A 20,929-nucleotide genomic window follows, 5' to 3' on the forward strand; every position below is an offset into this window, starting at 1 on the left:
TCTCTATCTCGTATAGAAATATGATAAAAATTCATTTTTATGTGAATGAAATTAAATTTTAACGAATTTCGGTATACATTTGGAGAGGATTTTCAAAGACTGTTCATTACTATATCAAATCCTTCTGATTACAATGGTATGTATATCCCATTGATGGTATGTATTATACTCAAGAAATAAGTTTTTTTGTGTAAGGAGGTCATCCAGCACCAAAAATGGAATGTTTGGCACGGGCATGAAAGGGGTAACTGTGGGTGCAACTCTCCTCATCACTGGGTCCTTGGAATGAGTAAGAGTCATTTCCAATCTAACCTTAGCACACTTAAATTCCTGTCAGACTAGATATTGGCAACTCTGTTGGAACGGCTAACGTCCGCTTCAAAGTCACGCTACCATAAGGCTAGTAATAGCTGTGTCCTCACACTATCGCACGTGACAATTTACTTAAAAAGGTGATTTTCTCCTCTTCTGGCGTATCGTAACAGGAGAACCATGCCAACTTTGGATGCGGTTATCTTAGCGATACTTTTTGCAATACCCTCGATATACATATCGTTGGAAAGCTTAGTCAATGGCCGTTCATGTGAGCACATTAACTTAATTTTGTAAATTTGACCAAAACGACTGGTTTCGCCTTGCAGGGTCACATTTAGGCCTAAACTGTTCGCCAAAGGCCATCATCTCTGGCCCCAGTTTGATACAAAAAAGTAGGCTCTGATTTAGCCTAGTCTACTGTATGACTTCAACGAGGTGATCTTTAGTATCATTCTGTAGCTTACAGCAGTGTTTCCCCAACCTTTCTGGGGACCCACTTTTTAAAAATGACAGACTATCGCGACCCAATTCAGTTCAGATCTAACATACAACCACCAATATTGCCCAAAACGTCAATGTTTTAGGCCACAGGTTCTCAAACTTTTCTATAACCATTCTACAGTGCCATATCTAGGTGGTTGGATAGATAACGCCTACTAGGTCTGGCCCACTACTATTATAGGGTTTGGTGATGCACTGACTCCTCAGTTTTCCCACAATTCTCAATCTCAATTACACTCATGAAACAATGTTAAATACGTTCAAAGCTGTTAAATTCTAGCTCACACACACACAACCTCAGGTTGTCCTCATCCTGCTTTGAACATGGTTGTGTTGCATTTTGAGCACCATCAGCTTGTGAAGTTGGAAATGACTAGCCTACCGAAAAGATCAATTTTAATGTACATCTGGGAGTTTGGGGATATTCTGGCATGCTACGCAGTAATCACTCTTCAGCATATGCTCCTGTATTTCTTAAGATAGATGTTGTTGTAGCCATGTTGCGTTGCAGATAAATGGACCCATAACACCGTGGACAATTCCGATTTAAACAGCAAATAACTCAAGTCGTTATATTGTAGCCTATTTGTTGGTGTTGTGTTTATGTTGTTATCAGAACAAGAGGCTTTTGCGAAATAGCCGAAAGATAAACGATAATGTGCCATACTGTAGCCTATAGTAGGCCTAGGCTAAAGTTTGCGAGATGGAAAGAAGAAAATAGAGTTTAAATGTACATTTAAATTATAGCCTAATCTAATGCACTGTTGTTAAATCCGAAACAAGAAGGAATGTGAGGAAACTGCTATTAACTTTAAAGAGTATAGGCCTATCTACAATTGAAACTACCGGTAGGCTATCTGCAGCCTATGACACAAATGTAATAGCCTTATCCATCAAATAATTATATAAAATTAAAAATAATTGAATTGCTAATTGAAAATGGTAATTGTTATCTTTGCAAATTTCACAGTGGTTTACCATTACACAGATAACCTTTACATCCTTAACAACTTGTGAACTTGAGTGCTTGGCGGAAGAATCATCACTGCATTGGGTGTTAGATGAGAACCAAGACTTGTGTTGCGCTTGGCGCCATGATGCACCAGGTGTAAAATGTATAATGTTTCATTTCTTTAAGACTGTTTAAGCATTTTTTATTCCTGCGCAAACGTGCACAAATGATACACAATGTGTCCACATACTTTTATTCGTATTTTCTTTAAACCCGGGTGGCAACTTCACATGAGATCAATCTCTCCATCTATCTACATCAATCCATTCATCTCTTATCCTAGCAACCATTTCAATTAACCTAGCAACACCCTAGCAAACACTTTCATAATGTCAACCGATCCACCATTACCAAGGGAAATATTCTCATCCCGATGTATTGTCTCTCTGTTTCGAGGGACAAGGGGGAAGGGGAAGGGGTAAGAATGAGAAATGGGATTGGTCCTTAGTCCCTTCTGCACAGTGAGAGGGAAATCATATTCTGAGAGACAATGCAAAGAGAATATATGCATAGATTATATGAATAAATGCATAGAGAATATAACACCACAATACTCCTTTGTGGACGGATAAAGTAACTTAGCCATCTAGTGATACCTGCAGAAAAATTTGGAACCAAAGTTTACCTCAAAGCAATGTCTTGTTTCATCTGAGAGCTTAATCTGCCCAAGTATTGAAGGTTGAAGAGCCCGGGAAATAGAGCTTTATAGAAGGAAACAGACAGTTTATTATAGTACTTAAAAGCACTTGTAACAAAAACCTTCAATCAAAGCCTCTGGCTATTGAAATTAGAGAAGGAAAATATACGGCATGATTTGCACATGTTCATGTTGAAAGTTAAACATTTTAGATGACTATACACAAACATCCTATGTAGTTATGTTAGAAACATTGGACTATACCTTGTAGAAATGGCAACATCTACTCTCCATGTGAATTCCTTGATGCTGGGTAACTGTGTAACCTGATGAGTGCCTATAGATTCCAGAACCATTCGTCTAAAAACAAATAACATAAGTTGTCATCAAACAGTCAAGATGTATGAATTAAATAATTCTGGTGATTTTTCACATAGATCTCTGTTTCTCAAGGTCACAGACTACTGTCTGTAAAAAAAAAACGGTTCTGAAACATTCGGTTCTACCTAGCTCGAGTTGCTGCAGCTAACAGCTGCCAGGCAGCTACAGTGCTACACTCTGGGGGCATGTTCCTGAGCCCCCATGAACATGCCCCTAGAGTGTACACTGCAAAAACTGCTTATCTAACAAAATCTAACCAAGTGTTATTAATCTTATATCAAAATAAAAAAAACTAGTTGATATTGTTTTCAGTATAAAAAGAGACTTACCTAGCGCTTTCTTGTGAAATCATTTGACTTAATTTAAAAAAAATTGACTTATTTTAAGACATCTCATCTTGAAACAAGCAAATTTGTCTGCTAGTGCGTTAAGCAAATTTGTCCGAAAAACAAGCAAATTTGTCTGCCAGTGCGTTGAGCAAATTTGTCTTGATAAGACTCAGTGGCGTAACTATAGTAGGTGCAGCAAGTGCAGTCGCATCAGGGCCCGTGACCTCCCGGGGCCCGTCGCTACCCCCGCCCCGCCTCCTTTTTTTTTGACCAGGCCAAGGCTACAGCGCAGACGCTCGCAAATAAATGGGGGGGGGGGGGGTTCAGAGTACATTTGAAAATGTTAGAGCACGGAGAGTGAAGCGTCATTTTGACGAACTATCGGAAGATGAGCGCTTAACCGATGCAGAGAGATACTTCAAAGTGCAGGTATTTAATGCAACTCTGGACATCATAATCAGTCAGCTCTCCCAAAGATTTGCAAGTATGCGGGAAACTTGTCATGTGTTTAAGTCTTTACGTCCTATGACCCTTCAACTCGCAGGTGATGATGAACTGCTTGAAAAGGCATTATAGCAGGGACATTGCACCGACATTCCCAACACAACTCCTCTCATTCAGGTCTTGCTTTTTTTTATTTTTTTATTTATTTATTTATTTATTTAATAGGACAGTGCACATTGATCAACATTTCTGTAAATGTGCCAGTGTTAGCCAGCAGGCTACTTTTCAACTGTAGTCCATTGGCAAGATGTTATACTAGGCACATGGTGGCTAAAAAAAAAAAAAAAAAAACATTAAATCACATAGCAATTGACATACAGCAATAGAACATAATGCCATAATACTAGCTCCAATAAAACATTTAAAACATAAGACATATAACCATACAGCCAAACAACCCTTAAGGGATCAATAAAGTAACCACCTATCCATCTATCTATCATACATACACCATGGGTTACAGGACAGCTAAACTATAGAGGCAGACCTACATTAATGTATTATGAGAAGTGCTCACATTTTTGTATGCTCAAAAGCCAGTCCTTAACATGGTGTGTGAATGTATGGTGAGAGGTGGAGTTTGTAATGTCCACTGGCAATTGATTCCATAGTTTAGAGGCTCTCACAGAAAAACATAATTGGCCAAAGGAACTGGACCTAAGAGGGACTACACAGTCCCCTCTTAAGGCAGACCTTGTGGTTCTGCTGCTAGATGACTATTGTTGTATAAAAGTGCTGAGTGGAGGGGGAGCCTTCCCATTAATGATCTTAAAAATTAGGCATGCATCACTGTGTTTTAAAATATTTTCCCAACTGAGTAGGTTATATTTGTTAAGAATGTTACAGTGGTGGTAGTTTGTTTTTTTTGTCCAAGACTTTAAGTGCTTGTTTGTGGAGAGATAAAATAGGCCTTAATGTTGTGCTACATACCTGGGTCCAGCTTGTCATACAATATGTTAGGTGAGGGATTATCGTAGTATTCATGTATAGCTTTGCTACAGGTGTTGTCAAACAGTTCCTTATATACCTAAAGTTCGCTAGGTTATATTTGGTTATTTGCACTACCTTTCTCACTTGATGTTTAAATGATAGGGTAGAGTCAAGAATAATGCCCAGATATTTAAACTGTGTAACTGTTTGAATGACCTCCCCAGACACACAGACATTGGGTTCACAGTGAGATACAGTGTTGCTTTTGCTAAAAAACATACAAACTGTCTTCTTAACATTGAGATACAACTGAGAGCAAGTAAGCCATTTACGTACATGTACCATTATATCGCTGAGCTTGGGCTTTAGTTTTTGCATGAACATATATGACTGCATCATCAGCATACATCTGTACCTCACATCCAGTGCACACTGATGGCAGGCCATTTATGTAGATGCTGAACAGAATAGGGCCCAGGACAGATCCCTGGGGTACACCAAGTTCGTTCCTCAGGGGTGGTGATGTCTCACCACTAACTCTCACACGCTGAACTCTCTTTGACAGGTAAGATCTCATCCAGTCAGTAACACTGGATGAGAAATTAAAATAAGACATCTTGTGGATAAGTATTTCATGGTTGACCGTGTCAAAAGCTTTTTTCAAATCTAAGAAAATTGCTCCAACTACACCTCCTTTGTCCAATTTTGATTTAATGTTTTCCACAAAGAAACAATTAGCTGTCTCTGTGGAGTGATTGGCTCTAAAGCCAAATTGCATGGGGTGCAGTTTAAAAGGACTACTGTTAAGATGCTCAGTCATTTGCTCAGCCACACATTTTTCAGCGATCTTAGACATGATGGGTAAAATACTAATTGGCCTATAGTTATTCAAAAGCAGAGATTTCACAGAAGTCATCTATTTTTCAACTTGCCAAAATGCTGGTGGTAGATTATGACAGTGTAACATCCACATTCGGGGAAGTGTGTACTGCTCTCATGTTGTTTCTGACATTGCCTGTGACTGTGGCAACAGCTGAGCGATCTTTTTCCAAACTCAAACTTATTAAGACCTACCTAAGGTGCAGCATGGGGCAGGAGAGTCTCAGTGGGTTAGCTATCCTGTCCATTGAAAATACGAGAGCCAGAGCATTAAATATTGGGAACATCGTTGACGATTTTGCACAACGAAAGGCTCGTAAGATGGCCTTCTTCTAATGGCCTAATTCACGCATATTGGGGATTGTATGCATATGAATGATTTTATTTGGTTTCTGCATGGTTAAATAAGTTAGGCTACATTAAGTTTTGTTTCTGCGCAGTGCGAGTTTATAAGCAAGCAATCTACGCTTGCGGTTTTAGCAGAGGGTTGAAGAGGCGCATTGAGCGCATTGAGTGTTCCCATAATTCAATGCGAGTTGATGTTAATGCAGTAATATTAGATTACCCTGGCCTGCAGGCTGTTAATAAAATAATTTTTTAATGTTTTCACATGTAATGGATCCTGTAGTCGTGTGTTTTTTTATTTGAAATTGTAATCTGTAACTACTAAACTACTTCGGTGCCTCAGGCCCTTTGCATAAACAATTGAAGTCACCCTTAATGTGTATTGCATGCATCAGAGCTAATTCATCCTGGGCCAAAGTATGTCGGTATGGGGCCCGCGTAGCGCTCTCGCACCTGGGCCCACCATTGGTTTGTTACGCCACTGATAAGACTCCTTAAAATAATTTAAAGTCTTCTTAAATTAAGTCAAAATTATCTTTTGAGAGGGCGCTAGGTAAGTCTTTTCATACTAAAAACAATACCAAATAGATTTTTTAATCTTAATATAAGATCAAGAACACTTGGGTTAGAATTCATTTTTTGCAGTGTAGTACTATGGCTGCCTGCAGATCTAACTGGTGGCTGAAGCAACTCGAGCTAAGTAATCTGAGTGCGTTTTTTGTTTTTTTCCATACCAAAAGTAGATCTATGTGAATAATCGCAGGAATTCTCCTTACCATAGTACATGTAGTAGTAAGTCAGGGACAGACAACTACAATTTCAACCACTTGCCAACAAGCTGCTGGTTCTCATAAACACTGTACTGTAAACAAGTTTATAACCCCTCCTCCAGCAAACGTTTTTAATTTCTTTAACAAAAGTAAACCTCATGGCTAAGTATTTCTGGAACCCTATCTTGACTGACTTGTGAGAGTCAGAAATATTTTCCAAATATTTTTTAGCTCCAGCTGCAGGCGTTGCAGTGTTTCCTGCAGTAATTTGGATGGGGGCCTTTATTGATACATTGATAATCAATTGATATACAGCCCCCCTGATAACGAGTTGTGGATTATGAATTTTGTGCCACCATCACAGCCAATTAAACTTTAGACAGCCGAAGTAACTTCAAAGATTACTGGGCCAAATGCTTCAGACATGAAAGAAATAAGCAGTTTATCAACAAGGCTATCACGATTTTAGTGGTTAAGTTAAATTCTTAAACTAGAACATAAAACTTTCATGGAGTACTTAAACATGTATGACTCCTTTCTGGCCAAATTCCACAGTTTTCAAGTCTAACTTCTTTGTGTGGAAATGGAGTTTTAACGGAGAGAATAGAAAGTGTTACGATTGTGCCTGTTCTCCCCTACTCTCACATAGTAAACAAATGGAATGTTGGAACATTGCGCTCCCCAACACAAACGCAAAAGGTTGGGTTTGTTTCATCTTTTGATGATAAGTTTTGAAAACCTTGAATCAATGTCATAATTCCGGGTTGAAAACGTATCAGAATCAATTATAATCAAGAGAAGACATTCCACATTTTCCAGTGTATCCAATGTTTTATGGCGTTTTAATATTTATTGTGTATTGTGTTTTTTCTTTTCTCGATTTCTTTTTTCCATCTAGGGCAGGGGTCTCCTAACCTGACTCTCGCCAGATGAATTTCGTTCCGCCTAGCTCCACTCATCCATCTGGGAGCAATCCATTGGAGTGTTGCTTCAGAAGGCTGGGCCTAATCAAAAAATGCTTGCATATGATTGAATAAGCCACTTATCCGTCATCTATTGACGTGCTACTTCAACCACTCACATCGAAGCCAACCCGTGACGCTGATAACAGTCTCACAGTGGCTTCTACGCTTTGACCCTTTGATGCACCGTTTCTTGTCCTCAAACTGCCAAACTGCCACAGACACTTCCTAGTAGGCTTCTGCCTAGCCCTCCTCCTCCTGTAGTCATGGAGATAATAAACACCAACGTAGTTCTGAACTCCCGGTTGGCTGGATGGCGCTTTAAAGAGCTGTGGACGCCGGTGTCGACATGAGTGCAGTGCACTCCGTTTCGACATTCAATTAGATTATGTTGTTCTCAATACAACTCCACACACCAGCATCGCACTTTGCAGCCGCCGTTGTGTAAATTACGATTCAGTTCTACTTTGTCGGCGCAGCTCCATAAATCCATTGTTCATCCCGTAGACTGTATATATAGTCCATGGTTCATCCCATAGACTGTATATATAGTCTATGGTTCCTCCAGTGTTTGCCAGTTAAAAACTGCACTTCAAGTTTAAGCTATAATCTACGAGCTAAACATTGTTTACACTCCTACACTGTTACACGTGAACTGAATATAGTTAATGGACTAGGCTATTTCTGTTAGCAATTCATTGAAATGTGCTGTAGGCCTATGCTACATTTTGCACATGCAATTTTGCATATTTCTCATATATGAAAAGTTCCTTATTTTCAACTGAACTCTAAAGATAATGAATATATAGAGTTTTTTTTATTTGTGTGTACATTTTGTGCATGCACTTCTGCTGTAGCATTTATTTCAGTTTATATCAGCTATGTTTTTGAAAAATACAATGTGTTGCCTCAGGCCCGCTGCACATCTTTTGAAATTTTATTTGAAATAATCAAATAAAATATGAAGTTCAGTTAAAGTAACTTTCTTCGCTTTCATTTGATTCCCAATCAAGATACACTGGTAAAAATGGCTCCAGGACATATCTCGTACCAACACACCAGCAACACATGTAATTAATTAAATTAATAATTTCCAACTGCATTTAAACAGAAATCAGACGCATTTTTAGGCAAAGCGACTTAAATCAATGTAAATCAGGTTTAATGGCCAAGTATACTTGCATATACAAGGAATTTGTTCTCTGGATTTTACACATCAACACACCCACACACACTAGTTGTATAGTGCTACGAGAGGAGATATTCTGGGTCCTGAAGAGCTGGGTCTTCAGGAGTTTTATGAAGATGGAGAGGGATGTCCCTGCTCTAGTAGGAACTGGTAGCGCGTTCCACCAATGAGGAACAACAGATGAGAAAAACAGATGAGTTTGGATTGGCCTTAGCATACCGGTGGCAGAGCTAGATGTTCGTCTGAGGAGCACAACGGTCAGGAGGTAGGATATGACTGTATGAGGGCATTCAAGTAGGTGGAGGCAGAACTGGAGTCTGCTTTGTAGGCAAGTGTTAGACTTGAATTTGATGCGAGCGGACATAGGTAGCCAGTGTAGCTGGATGAGCAGCGGGGTAACATGTGCCTTCGGGGTTGGTTGTAGACCAGGCACACCGCCGCGTTCTGGATCATCTGAAGGGGTTTCACTGTGCAGGCTGGGAAACCTGTCTGGAGGGCGTTACAGTAGTACTCACTAGAACTAAAAAATATGAACATATTTCCCCTATCCTAGCATCTAGGATAGGGGACACTGGCTGCCTGTTAAAAGTCGAATTGACTTCAAAATATTACTTCTAACATACAAAGCCATAAATGGCCAGGCACCAGAATATATTAAAGATCTCCTAGTCCAATATACTATCACAGAATATTCTTCTAATTCCAAGAATCTCAAAAACTACAGTAGGAGGAGCTTTCTGCTATCGCACACCCCTCCTCTGTAATAATCTTCCTCCCTTAATAAGATTAGCAGACACCCTCCCTATTTTTAAGTCTAGACTTAAAACATATCTCTTTACTGCCTCCCATAGTTAGAGTAGGTATGGTGCGGTGTGGAACTTCACCCACCTCAGGGATTTTTGGAATGGACCACCCTGCTGTGTCCAGTCATGCGTGCGATGGTGGTCACTGACCACACCTGCGCTGGTGTCGATTACCCCTCATCTTGCCTATTCTCTATGGCAGAGGCGTCAAATGGCGGACCGCGGTCCGAGTCCGGACCTTGACGTGATCCTATCCGGACCATAATAGCCTAATTTAGATTTTCACGTAAGATTTCAAAGCTGCGCTGAATGTTTCATAGGTTAGGATAACAGCATTTACTTCAGTAGCTTCAGGAACCATCATTTCGCTTCCTGCTACTCAGCCAGTGAAATCTGTGCATTCTGATGAAGTCGAGTCAGTGAGTAAAGCTACTATGGTGAAGAGACTCACTGATAGCCTGAAACGAGCGAGGAGAGGAGACGGGACGAGAAACAATCAGATGGATATCTAAGTTAGCGATAAGTAAGTTATTTTCAAATCATGGATTACTCAGGAGAAAGCTAGACAGCGAGAACAGAGCTTTATATAATGATAACGGGGTCAAAACTGTCACGTCCATAATGCCAACTAAAACTACCATGGCATTGTGTTGCCGTTATGGATGTGACAGTTTTGCGCGGAATTGCCCTGGATCGACTCTGAGACCACAGAATATTTCAGATTTAAGAGGGCAATATGATTAATCCACCACAATCTAGTTAGGCCTAGCCTACATCCATTCACTGCCCAACAACGTAATGTTCCTGGGTTTCCCGGATTTTGGGTCAACATAAAAAAAAAAAAATACAAAAATAAAATTAAACTTGCTGATTGATGGGTTCAAGGAACCAGCTGTGGAATATCCATCCTTGTCTCAGCTCAAAGTTTAAGTTCACGTTAAGATCTTAAACTAGCCAAGGCTATTCAGTTTTTCTCCCCAATTAGGCCTACTCTTATCTTGTCTTATTTCTCCTCATTTCGAATGTTGCCTTTTAGGCTACTTATTTTATTTCACATTAAACATCAGGCCTAGGCCTACAACTAGTCTTCATCCATCCAAATACATACCTTATATATATATATATATATATATATATATACACACACACACACAGTTAAGAACAAAATTATTCATACCCCTGGCAAATATTGATTTAATGCCTATTTTCTCTTTATCAATATGTTTTGAGAACATATTGAGAGAACCATTTTGAGAGCTTTGATGGCAAATAAAGATGTTTCTATTGATTATTTTAAAAGGTATGAATACTTTTGGACATTTGGACACAAGGGTATGAATAATTTTGGACAATGTTAAAAAAAGATAAAAATTATTATTTTTTTGATTCCATGTTTCTACCACATTGTCTTACAACCTTTTGTCATGTGGCAATGTCATTTTCAGTCAGAACAAACATATTGGTCAAGGGAAAATCAACATTGCATCAATATTTGCCAGGGGTATGAATAATTTTGTTCTTAACTGTATATGTATATATAATATATAGATACATATAGAATATGTATCTATACACGCACGTTAAACATTATGATGCTCCAGATCTTTGCTTGAGGAAATTTTCCGTAACTGGACCTCGCTGAAGGTTAATTGAATAACCCTCCTCTATGGTATACTGTAACAATATATAGTACCATTGATTTACTTATTGACATTAACCATTTAGATTTTTAGTAATACTAACCCACATCTCTCTTTCTTCCCCCTTACCTCACTTGTGAGGTATACCATCACCAGTCATCAGCCATCCGTGTCTCACTCATCTCACCTGAAGTCCCATTCCTACGACTGCCCTATCATCGCCTATTACCGTCCCCCTACCTGGATTCCTGGCCCGTACAGCCTAGCGACCCACCACCTGCCCTATGACAAATCTGCCCGGATTCCTGGCCCGTACTGCCTAGCAACCCACCACTTGCCCTTTGACATCTCCTAATCCCCTGGACAATTCCATTTCCTACGCTGGACTATTTGAACTTTCTGACACTAAATTATGATTAATGCATTATCATACTGGATATGTAACCATCCCACCTCTTGTAACATTCACCTCAGGTGGCTTTAAACACCATGTTCTATTATCTACACCTGACTAACTTACGCATTTGTCTTTCTATATGTGTCTCCAATTCTAGGGAGTATTTCCTCACCCCTGTTACCCATGGGCCTTCTTTTATTTTATTTTCTCTGATTGTCTGCATGACCGGGCGACTGAAGCATCATGATTGGAGAAGGTTATTTGGTTGTCAAGCATGACTCCTAAATTTCTTGCAGCCCTGGTTGGTGCAACAGACAGGGAGTCAATTTTGATGTTGATTATGACTATGATGTATAGTAGGTTTAGCTGGGAGGACCAGCAGTTCGGTTTTTGAGAGGTTAAGCTGGAGGTGGTGTGCCTTCATCCATGTAGATATGTCTGAGAGGCAATCAGAGATCCGTGCCGAGATCAAGGGGTCATTAGGTGGAAAGGACAGATAGAGCTGTGTGTCGTCTGCATAGCAGTGGTATGAGAAGCCGTGCGAACGGATAATCTGTCTCAAAGAGTTGGTGCAGATAGCAAAGTAAAGGGGGCGCAGCACTGAGCCCTGGGGGACCCCTGTGGTGAGAGTGAGGTGCGGACAGCTGTCCAAGCCATGATTTGTTAAAATGAGCGTCCTGTGAGGTAGGATTCAAAACAGGAGATAGATTCCTATATTTGAAAGTATAGGAGAGAAGAATGTGGTGATTAACAGTGTCAAAGACAGCCGATAAATCAAGCAGAATGAGCACTGATGACCGTGCGGTTGCCCTGGCTTCCTTTAAGGCTTCTGTTACGGACAGCAGGGCCGTTTCGTTTGAGTTAGGGCTGAAACGATTCATCGAGTTACTCGAATAACTCGATTACAAAAATTACTCGAGGCAAAAACCCTGCCTCGAAGCCTCGTTAAATTTCTATGACGCGCACTATACGCACAGGGATCTGATTGTTCCACACGGACCGTTGTTCAGGAAGCACACCACTAGCGCGTGAATCGTACATTCTGAATTTAGCTGGCGCGATGGTGGAGTCAAGATATCCATAAATAGCAGAGAATGTCTAAAGTTTTCAAGTAAAGTTTTGGGATCATTACATACTCAAAAACGAAAAGAACAAGCATCTGAACCTAAATATCCACTCCATGCTGTTTCACCAAGCGTCAATAAAGTAGGCTAGGCTATTTATCAATCTATCTAGCCTATCTATCATCTATCTACATAGCCTATAGCCTACATTGATGTTGGCTGATTTTAATCACATACTGTATTTGTAGCGATGTCATGATAGCTTGTTTAGCTTTAATGTTTTTAAGTAAGTAAACTTATTCACGTTCAATTGCAAGACAGTATGCCTAAAAAAGAACCCCTCACACACATGCATGCACCCTCATCTTTCCTCACGCACCGCACACGTGCACACACACACACACACAGGTTGCTAGGTTACCATAGCAAATAGGCTCACCCCAGAAATTATTTTTTAGTAGCCTAATGGTAAAATTATTTGTTAGTAGCCTAATGGTAAATGCTGCAGGTGTAGAAATCTACAGATATTTATGTTGATGTCAGGTCTAGATTACAGCATGAAACTTGTTGTAGGCTACACATTAAATTGCTTTCCCTCTTCTCCCTCCCAGCACTTCACAACATAGCTGGGCGAACAAAGCTGCCCATACTAAGTCATGCACAAGAGGCTGCAATTTTACAGAGAGCATTTTGAACATTATTTAATTGATGGCACTGACACTTAAAAACACTAAATGGGTAAATTGCCATAAATGGGCTTAGTTTTGTAGCCTAATGTTGGAGTTAGAATAAATACCTCTGTGCCAATTACTTGATCATTTTACAGCCATGTCATTCTCGTTATGCATTATGTGTTTTGGTTGTTTAAAAATGCAAAAGACCTGTTTGGAGACTGCTCGTTCGATACCTTTGGATAGGAAAGGTAGGAGTGGGATAGGAAAGGTAGGATTGAGACAGGACCGTAGTTCTCAACTTGAGCAGGGTTGAGAGAAGTTTTCTTGTGTTACCCGGGCCGCATTGAATGCTGTTGGAAACGTGCCAGAAGTTAGCGAAGCATTGATCACATGTGTGATAGCTGGTGTGATGATCGGGCTGATGAACTGAAGTAGGCTCGTAGGCAGGGCTTTGAACCGATTTTTTTTTCCAATCGGTTCGTTCCGAACAGAAACGGAATTATAACGTTTCCGGTTATGAGTTCCACCAATAAATTGACGTTCCCGAACCGGTTAGAACAAAAAAATACTGTTCCCGGAACGGTTCATTTCGTTCCTGTCAGCTGTTTAATGCTATAGAATTATGTCACATCTTTCTCATCCAGCTTAAACCAAATGTAATAATATTACAACCATTCTTAAATAATAATAATTATATTAATAATAATAATAATAATAATAATAATAATAAAATAGGCCTACAATTATTTCAAATGTGTAGTTTATTGTTAAAAGAGAAAATTTCCACACAAACGTAACGACATTATTAAGACACGTGGTTATGCCACTCGGGCAACAACAAATTCCAACTGTCGGGGGGGAAAGGCTATCCAGTAGGCCTACTCATACCGTAACAAGCCATCTGTGCATTAGGCAAACAGAGGTGTTGGCGCCATTTAGCCAAATGTTCGCTAGTCCATCATTAACGTGGAGTCGACAAATATAGCTATTGTTATTGTGTTTGGAATGAGCGTTTTAATTAATGATGGATCGTAATTTACCTCTTATTTAAGATGTGGAGTGGAGACTTTGTAATCCACCGCTCTCTCTCCATTCAGTCAGCGAATGTCTGATGTGATGTCACACAGGAAGTGAACCTCAGCCGTCATGGTAACGTGCGCAGGAAAATAATTACTTTTTTTTTTTTTTGTTAATTAGGCAACGAAAACTTTGAGGAACGAAATAAAACCGGTATTAACCGGTTACCATTATTTTTAAATAAGTGTTCCTGTTCCAGAACATAAAAAATAATAACGTTTCCGGTTTCGTTCCTGTTCCCTGTAAAATACAAAAAGTTCCCGGTTTTCGTTTTCGTTCCTTGAACCGGTTTAAAGCCCTGCTCGTAGGTATAGGGTCCAACGAGCATGTGGTAGGACGGCTACATGTCAGGAGTCTAGATACCTCACTCTCAGAGAGAGGCGCGAATGCAGAAAAAGATGTGCCAGCAACCGTCAGAGGCTGTAGGAATGCAATATCTAATTCTGTTGCGTCTTGTGGACATGTAGAGAATTGACTCAGATTGCTGATTGCCGCCATTTTGTTTGTAAAAAATGAGGGTATCAGCAGTAAGGCTGGATGGAGGAGGCGGCGGCCGAGGGTTGAGTAGCGATTTGAAGGTTGAAAAAAGTTTCCAAGTGTCTGTGACGCTGTTGATTTTGCCATTGTAGAAAGCGGTCTTAGCAGCAGTGATGCTGGCTGAAAAGGAGGACAGGAGTGTCTGGTAGTTTTTGAGGTCATCAGTTTGTTTAGATTGCCATTTTCTCTCCGCAGCTCTGAGTTTGGTGCACTGCGATCGGAGGGTATCATTTATCATGGGTGAGAGTGTTTGGATCGAGCTGGCCTTGTAGTAAGAGGGCACATTTCATCCAACACAAGCTCAGTGTTAAGCAGAGCAAGTCTGTGGCATCATTAACCTCCAGAGAGGAGAAAGTGCTGAGTGGAGGTAGACCAGAGGTGACCACAGAGGAGAAGTGGGTTGGAGACAGGTTGCAGATGTTGCAGTGGAACAAATATACAAATTATATTGTTTTGTATTCGTATGTCGCTTTGAACAAAAGCGTATCCATAACCATATCCATAATCATAAATAAATTGACATTGACATTTTTCCCACCTGATGATGCCACGGTCTCGGCACGGATCTCGGATTGTCTCTCTGACATATTCGCTTGGATAGTAATTACTATCCAAGTAAACGAACCAATTACCAACCATTTCGTTTGAAAATTCTAAAACAACGATGTCTTTTAATACTTCAAAATAATATTTGATAAATTAACCTTATATTTTTCCAGTAGCCATAGGTGTATAGATTTGAACAAAATCTGGTTTGGTTCTTACCGGGGCTTTTACTGCCTGAAATATCTGATTTTGTTAGTGCTGGCCTGGTGGGTCGCCGATTTCCAACCTTTCTCACGGCACATCAACGGTTAGACCAAGAATTCTCGTTGCAAATCAAAATTCTACTGGAGCTCCAAGTAGATTTGTACACCGTTTTTACAGCTCTTCGAGTCACGGTAAAATGTAACTTTTGGTACATAGCTAATTTAGATACTTATGGTGTGGGTGCTTGCGTTTCTTTAGGAATCCGCCGTCTTGGTTTGTATAGAAATTAATATGTGACACAAACACGTAAGAGGTAGGTAATAGGTGACGTTCCTATACTAATCTACCGAAGGTCTCCTCTGCACTGTATCTTGAATGCTATTCTCTTGGTGTAAGTCACTTTGGATAAAAGCGTCCGGTAGCGTCTGGTAAATTAATAAATGTAAATGTGACTGATATTTCCTTTATGAATATTATTATTACAATTATTATTATTATTTACTCGATTTTGCATCAATTTTGTTGTTATTTACCTTGATCATAACAGTGGTCCCTTCCCTTGTAGCAAGGTGACATTGATATGATGTTGATTTTCCATCCAAATCATCATTTTGGTTGAGATTGAAATCTCAATGGTAAATAGACATTGAATCAGCATTACAATCCTGACAAAAACCCGACAGTGCATGAATATCGATAAGAGAGATATCGAAACAAAACATTGGTTTATAGTTTATGTTGCCATAATCGATAGAGCATCGATACATAGATAGTTCACTAAAAGCTATTGAAAAGTCATGGATTTGTGGTTGACTGGGAAATCTTAACGTGGTGATTGAAAAGTAGTGGATTTATAGTTGACCGCGCAACGACGTTTGAACTGTCCAGGAGATCATTTTCCGCAACAGTTCAGTCAGACCAACGGGGGTGTTCAGCTCTCTGTCAAGTTCACTCCTCCTTAATGGTAAGCAAGCATTTATTTATCAAACGATAATGTTTTATTGTAAAAGTGTACTACATTAAATTCGGTCATGTTTCGGTCTATGTACATCGTACTGTCTGACTTACAAACTCATTCAAATGCTAGGCTGGCTAAATTTACTTGCTGTTGTCAAATTAATGTTTAGGCTAACTTACGTTATGGCAGTTCATCATAATGTTAGGTTAACGTTACTTGGCAGTCTGATTAGGTCCTACCTTTGTTGTCAGTAAGTTACAGTTATACTCATGATAATAAAATATGAAGTAGGCCTAGTGCTAGGCCTACCGGTAACGTTAGCTTCTAGGCTACTGTCAAAATTATAGGCTGAAGATGTGCTGCTGGTTAACGTGGAGATTTAGCTAACATTTATGTAACTCCTGGTGATCATATTTTTGTGAGTTTAATAGGCTAACTTTAGCAATACTGATATAAGTTAACTTTAAGTCATCTGACTAGACTGCTATCATTAACCGTTCATTGGGCAGCAAAATTGTTCGGACGAACAGAGCTGCCCGAATGGCTGGTGCTGCTAGCAAACCCGGCATGTTCAATGAGCTCACCCAGCTTGCGAAACTGAATTATTCTAACACTAACTTCAGCCTGGCATTTTGACAGCAAACTCAACAAACATATAGAATATATATTCTATGATTATTCTAAAGTTTCAATTATAAGTAGCCTTCAGTTTCAGTTGAACATATTTATCTAACACTGTCTATCTCTTTTTCTTCTGTTTGTGTTAGGTGCCACTTCACTCTGCTACTGAATGGTGGAGGAGGGCTGACTGCGAACGGGTGGTCTATGAATGCTATACTGAATGGATGGCAGGGAAGCACAACACACATGAATTTCTAAACGAAGAAGAGTTAATAAATGCACTTGATTTTCAAACTGATAAGTTGTCAATGGTTATTTATGCACGATTGTGTAGCCTAAACCAGCCATAGGCCTAGTCAAATTTATCCTGGCTGTATATAAAGCAGGATGTGAATTTCCCAATATTTTTCCAGATTATAAGTGGTTTACTGACGTTTAATATCAATTGAAATACCATTGAAATCGCATTGATCTTTAGTTTGGTTGTAATTTCAACATTGTTTCAATATTCATTTTAATTGAAATACCATTGAAATTACGATGATCTGCAGTTGGAATTTCAACATTGCTTCAATATTAATAGAGGGTGCAAAATGTTATAGGATCAATTTTGAAGTGCAACGTTGACTCAATGATTTTAACGTTGACAAAATAATGTTGATTTAACATAGATTCAATGAGTAACTGCTATCTGGGAACAGTGTACCACCTTTTAACTTCAATACATAGAAGGAAATAGAGATCTCTGAAGCCTGAAAGTACCTTACCGGTTTCCAAACACAACACTAGAAAAGTCTGCTATACACTCCTCTGATATCCTGCAAATAAGAAGATAATAATTTAAACATTGATCAAATGAATTTCAGACCTAGATATCTTCACAAATTGGAAAAAAATGTATACCTAAGTGCCCGCAAGTCCTCTTGGAACACCTTTAAAGAAAAGACATATTGCATAAGACAATAAAGATGAGGGTGATTGTCCATCAGACCACTATCACTAAGTGTATGATTGATCTATATTGATTACCTCGTGCTTTAACGATGACTTAGGTAGACGTAAAGCTTCTTTCAGCAGACCAAACATTCCTGCAATGATGTGACTTAATTTCTCTTCTGTAACAATGCCACTTTCAACAGTAGCCTTCAATGCTTCAGAGCAGTCCTTTCCTTCGATTGCATTAACCACAGCTGTGAAACATTTGGGGGGGGGGGGGGGGCAGACAAGAACTATGTATTTGTGGCTTGAAATCTTTGCAGGGAACAATGAAATCTCTAGAAGGCATTCTGCAGCGCAACATACAACTGGGGCTTCAGCTTCAACTAGGGGTTCAAACAAAACAGAGACATAGCTCGCTACTCCCTCCCATGCAATTGAAACTCTCCTAAACGCGCATCTCATCGGTGATTGGTTGGAACGCAATTTATTTTGGTTTTGATTAGTAGCACCAATTGTTTTTGTGTAGTCTACAGATCTCAGAGCCATAGGCTGCCAACAGAGACGCGTTTTTTAAAAACATTATAATTAACGCAACTTGTCTGTGCTTTATTCTGAATAACGGGTCATATTTCTGACTTTATTTGTATTTATGGTATATTTAAATATTTAACTAGTGCTATAGACATCTGTTTTATTTGACTGCTTCATTTCCACTTTAACGTTAGCTAAGGCCAGCTGCTCTTGTGAACAAGTGTTCAGCGCACCACTACTTTTTGTCGGCCTTGAACTCACACCTGAACGTGCAGAAATCGTTGCAAAACTGTGACAACTGCGTTTTAAGTTGTAATTAAATAGGCTATTTTCTCAGTATCCACTTTCCTTTCCGATCTCATTGCGATAACATAAGCTAAGTTACTTGGACAACCAAATATTCAACATATTCAACAGCCTAAAGTCAACGTTACAGGCCGAAAATCGGTCATAGACTAGGGCAACGGCTAACGTTACATTATATTTTACATAGGCTACGTTAAAAAACAACCAACCAACCTTTAAGTATGTAGCGAAACCGTTCCTTATCCAGTTCTTTCAGATATTTTGACATGATCTCAACCTCCGGGAGTACTCCACTGCCTAGAAAGGTGACATTATCGCCCATCGCACACCCCGCTTTCCCATATCCTGATGCCATCACTTCCCACCTCTAAACGTGGAAATACAAACACCTATATGGTCACTTGAAATAAAATAAAAATAAGCTATGCAATTGCTTCTCGAATTAACATAGCAAACCTACTAAGAAACCTCAGAGTTCAGCCAGAGCCCGTTTAACATTCTCTGGTTCAGCCTCTAGTTGAATTCACTGTCATGTGATCACTGAAAACGAAGCGCCGCCTATTTGGGGCACGTTCAATCTCAACATGTTTTGCACCGTTTTGCTACGATCCCCGATGTTTGCTCGAAAATGCGTTCAACAGTTTTCTCGTTAAGGGCATAGCATTTTTTGTCAGCGTAAATCATGGCTCGCTGTCTTTTACACAAGCACATTCAAGAATCTACGAAACAAGCAAATTGTGCAATAGGCGAGAAAGAAGAAATAGGCTGCATGCATGGGGAATAGGTTCACTATTCACTATTATTTGAGGGCGTTTTTGATCGGTTACCAGGTACGCCATGCTGCTAGGTGCAAACAAACGCTGCCATTGAGATCAAATAGGGCTAAGGAGCTGGCTCAAGGGTTATAAAAGTATTTTGTCTTGTTTAGTTGTATAATGAAAGCACAGCTTTTATAGCCATCCATGCATGTTCACTTATAATAATAATAATAATAATAATAATAATAATAATAATACATTTAAAGGCCTTTCATGACCCCCATCTTTCATCACATCTCAGTGAGCGGGCAGGGGTGTAAACTTCCAGGACATCAGTGAGGTAGGTGGGGGTATAATTGTGTAGGGCCTTGTAGATTAGATTAGATTAGATGAGATGAGATGAGATTAAACTTTATTGTCGTTGTGCAGAGTACAAGTACAGAGACAACGCCTAACCAGAAGTGCAAAAAAGTGGAATGTGATATAAAAAATAGTTGGTGCATAGACAGGACAAAAGGTATAGGGTAGTGTAGACAGAAGTATACAGTTGTTTTCAGAAGGTGTATGTGCAGTGTATTAGCAGTAACTTTATAAGAGCAGAATAAATGGCTATGTAATATGAACAATATATGAACAACATGTACATATATGTGCAATGTAGTGGCAGTACCATTGTAGTAGTAGAAGAAGCTTCCTCTGAACCTGCTGGTTCAGGTGCGGAGAGACCTGTAACGCCTCCCTGAGGGAAGTGGGGTCTGTGGTTGGGGTGAAAACAGTCTTTGATGATGTTGCGCGCCTTATGCAAGCATTGCTTGTCCTGGATGGCCTCGATGGAGGGGAGTGAGGAACCGGTGATGCGTTGATCAGTTTTCACCACCCTCTGCAGTGCTTTGACGTGTTGTCTGAACACCATCCGTATGGACCACAGAGCGGTAGCACAAAACCAATACGTCTTACAAGGCGAAAACGCAGAAAGGCTAGATTCAGCGCTAGCTATTAAGGTAATCTATCTAGAAAATATGATTAGGCAAATTAGGAAAGAAACTGACCAGGAATTTAATCGTAATGTTAAACCAATGACTTTGCAACCTACTCTTGAATTAAGTTTACCTGAAAGTGT

At 39.7% G+C, this 20,929-nt stretch overlaps 1 protein-coding gene across 2 annotated transcripts in view; it reads right to left on the reverse strand.

Moving 5' to 3' along the window:
• The window catches only part of commd5 (COMM domain containing 5), a 35,685-nt gene extending 16,098 nt beyond the window's left edge, over positions 1-19,587 (reverse strand). Inside the window, exons 1-7 of one of the 2 annotated variants that reach the window (XM_042074575.1) lie at positions 19,512-19,587; positions 19,265-19,418; positions 18,305-18,465; positions 18,179-18,207; positions 18,043-18,093; positions 2,730-2,825; positions 2,454-2,529 (exon numbers count right to left, since the gene is read on the reverse strand). In XM_042074575.1, the coding sequence (XP_041930509.1) occupies positions 2,454-2,529; positions 2,730-2,825; positions 18,043-18,093; positions 18,179-18,207; positions 18,305-18,465; positions 19,265-19,406 (555 nt within the window). In that variant the 5' untranslated portion in view covers positions 19,407-19,418; positions 19,512-19,587. Of the gene's footprint in view, positions 1-1,905; positions 2,309-2,453; positions 2,530-2,729; positions 2,826-18,042; positions 18,094-18,178; positions 18,208-18,304; positions 18,466-19,264 lie in introns of those variants that run through there. The other variant, XM_042074576.1, reaches the window with a different exon arrangement.
• Positions 19,588-20,929: the final 1,342 nt, after the last annotated feature.

This window comes from Alosa sapidissima, chromosome 20, assembly GCF_018492685.1.
Source record: "Alosa sapidissima isolate fAloSap1 chromosome 20, fAloSap1.pri, whole genome shotgun sequence".
Classification (NCBI taxonomy): Eukaryota; Metazoa; Chordata; class Actinopteri; order Clupeiformes; family Clupeidae; genus Alosa; species Alosa sapidissima.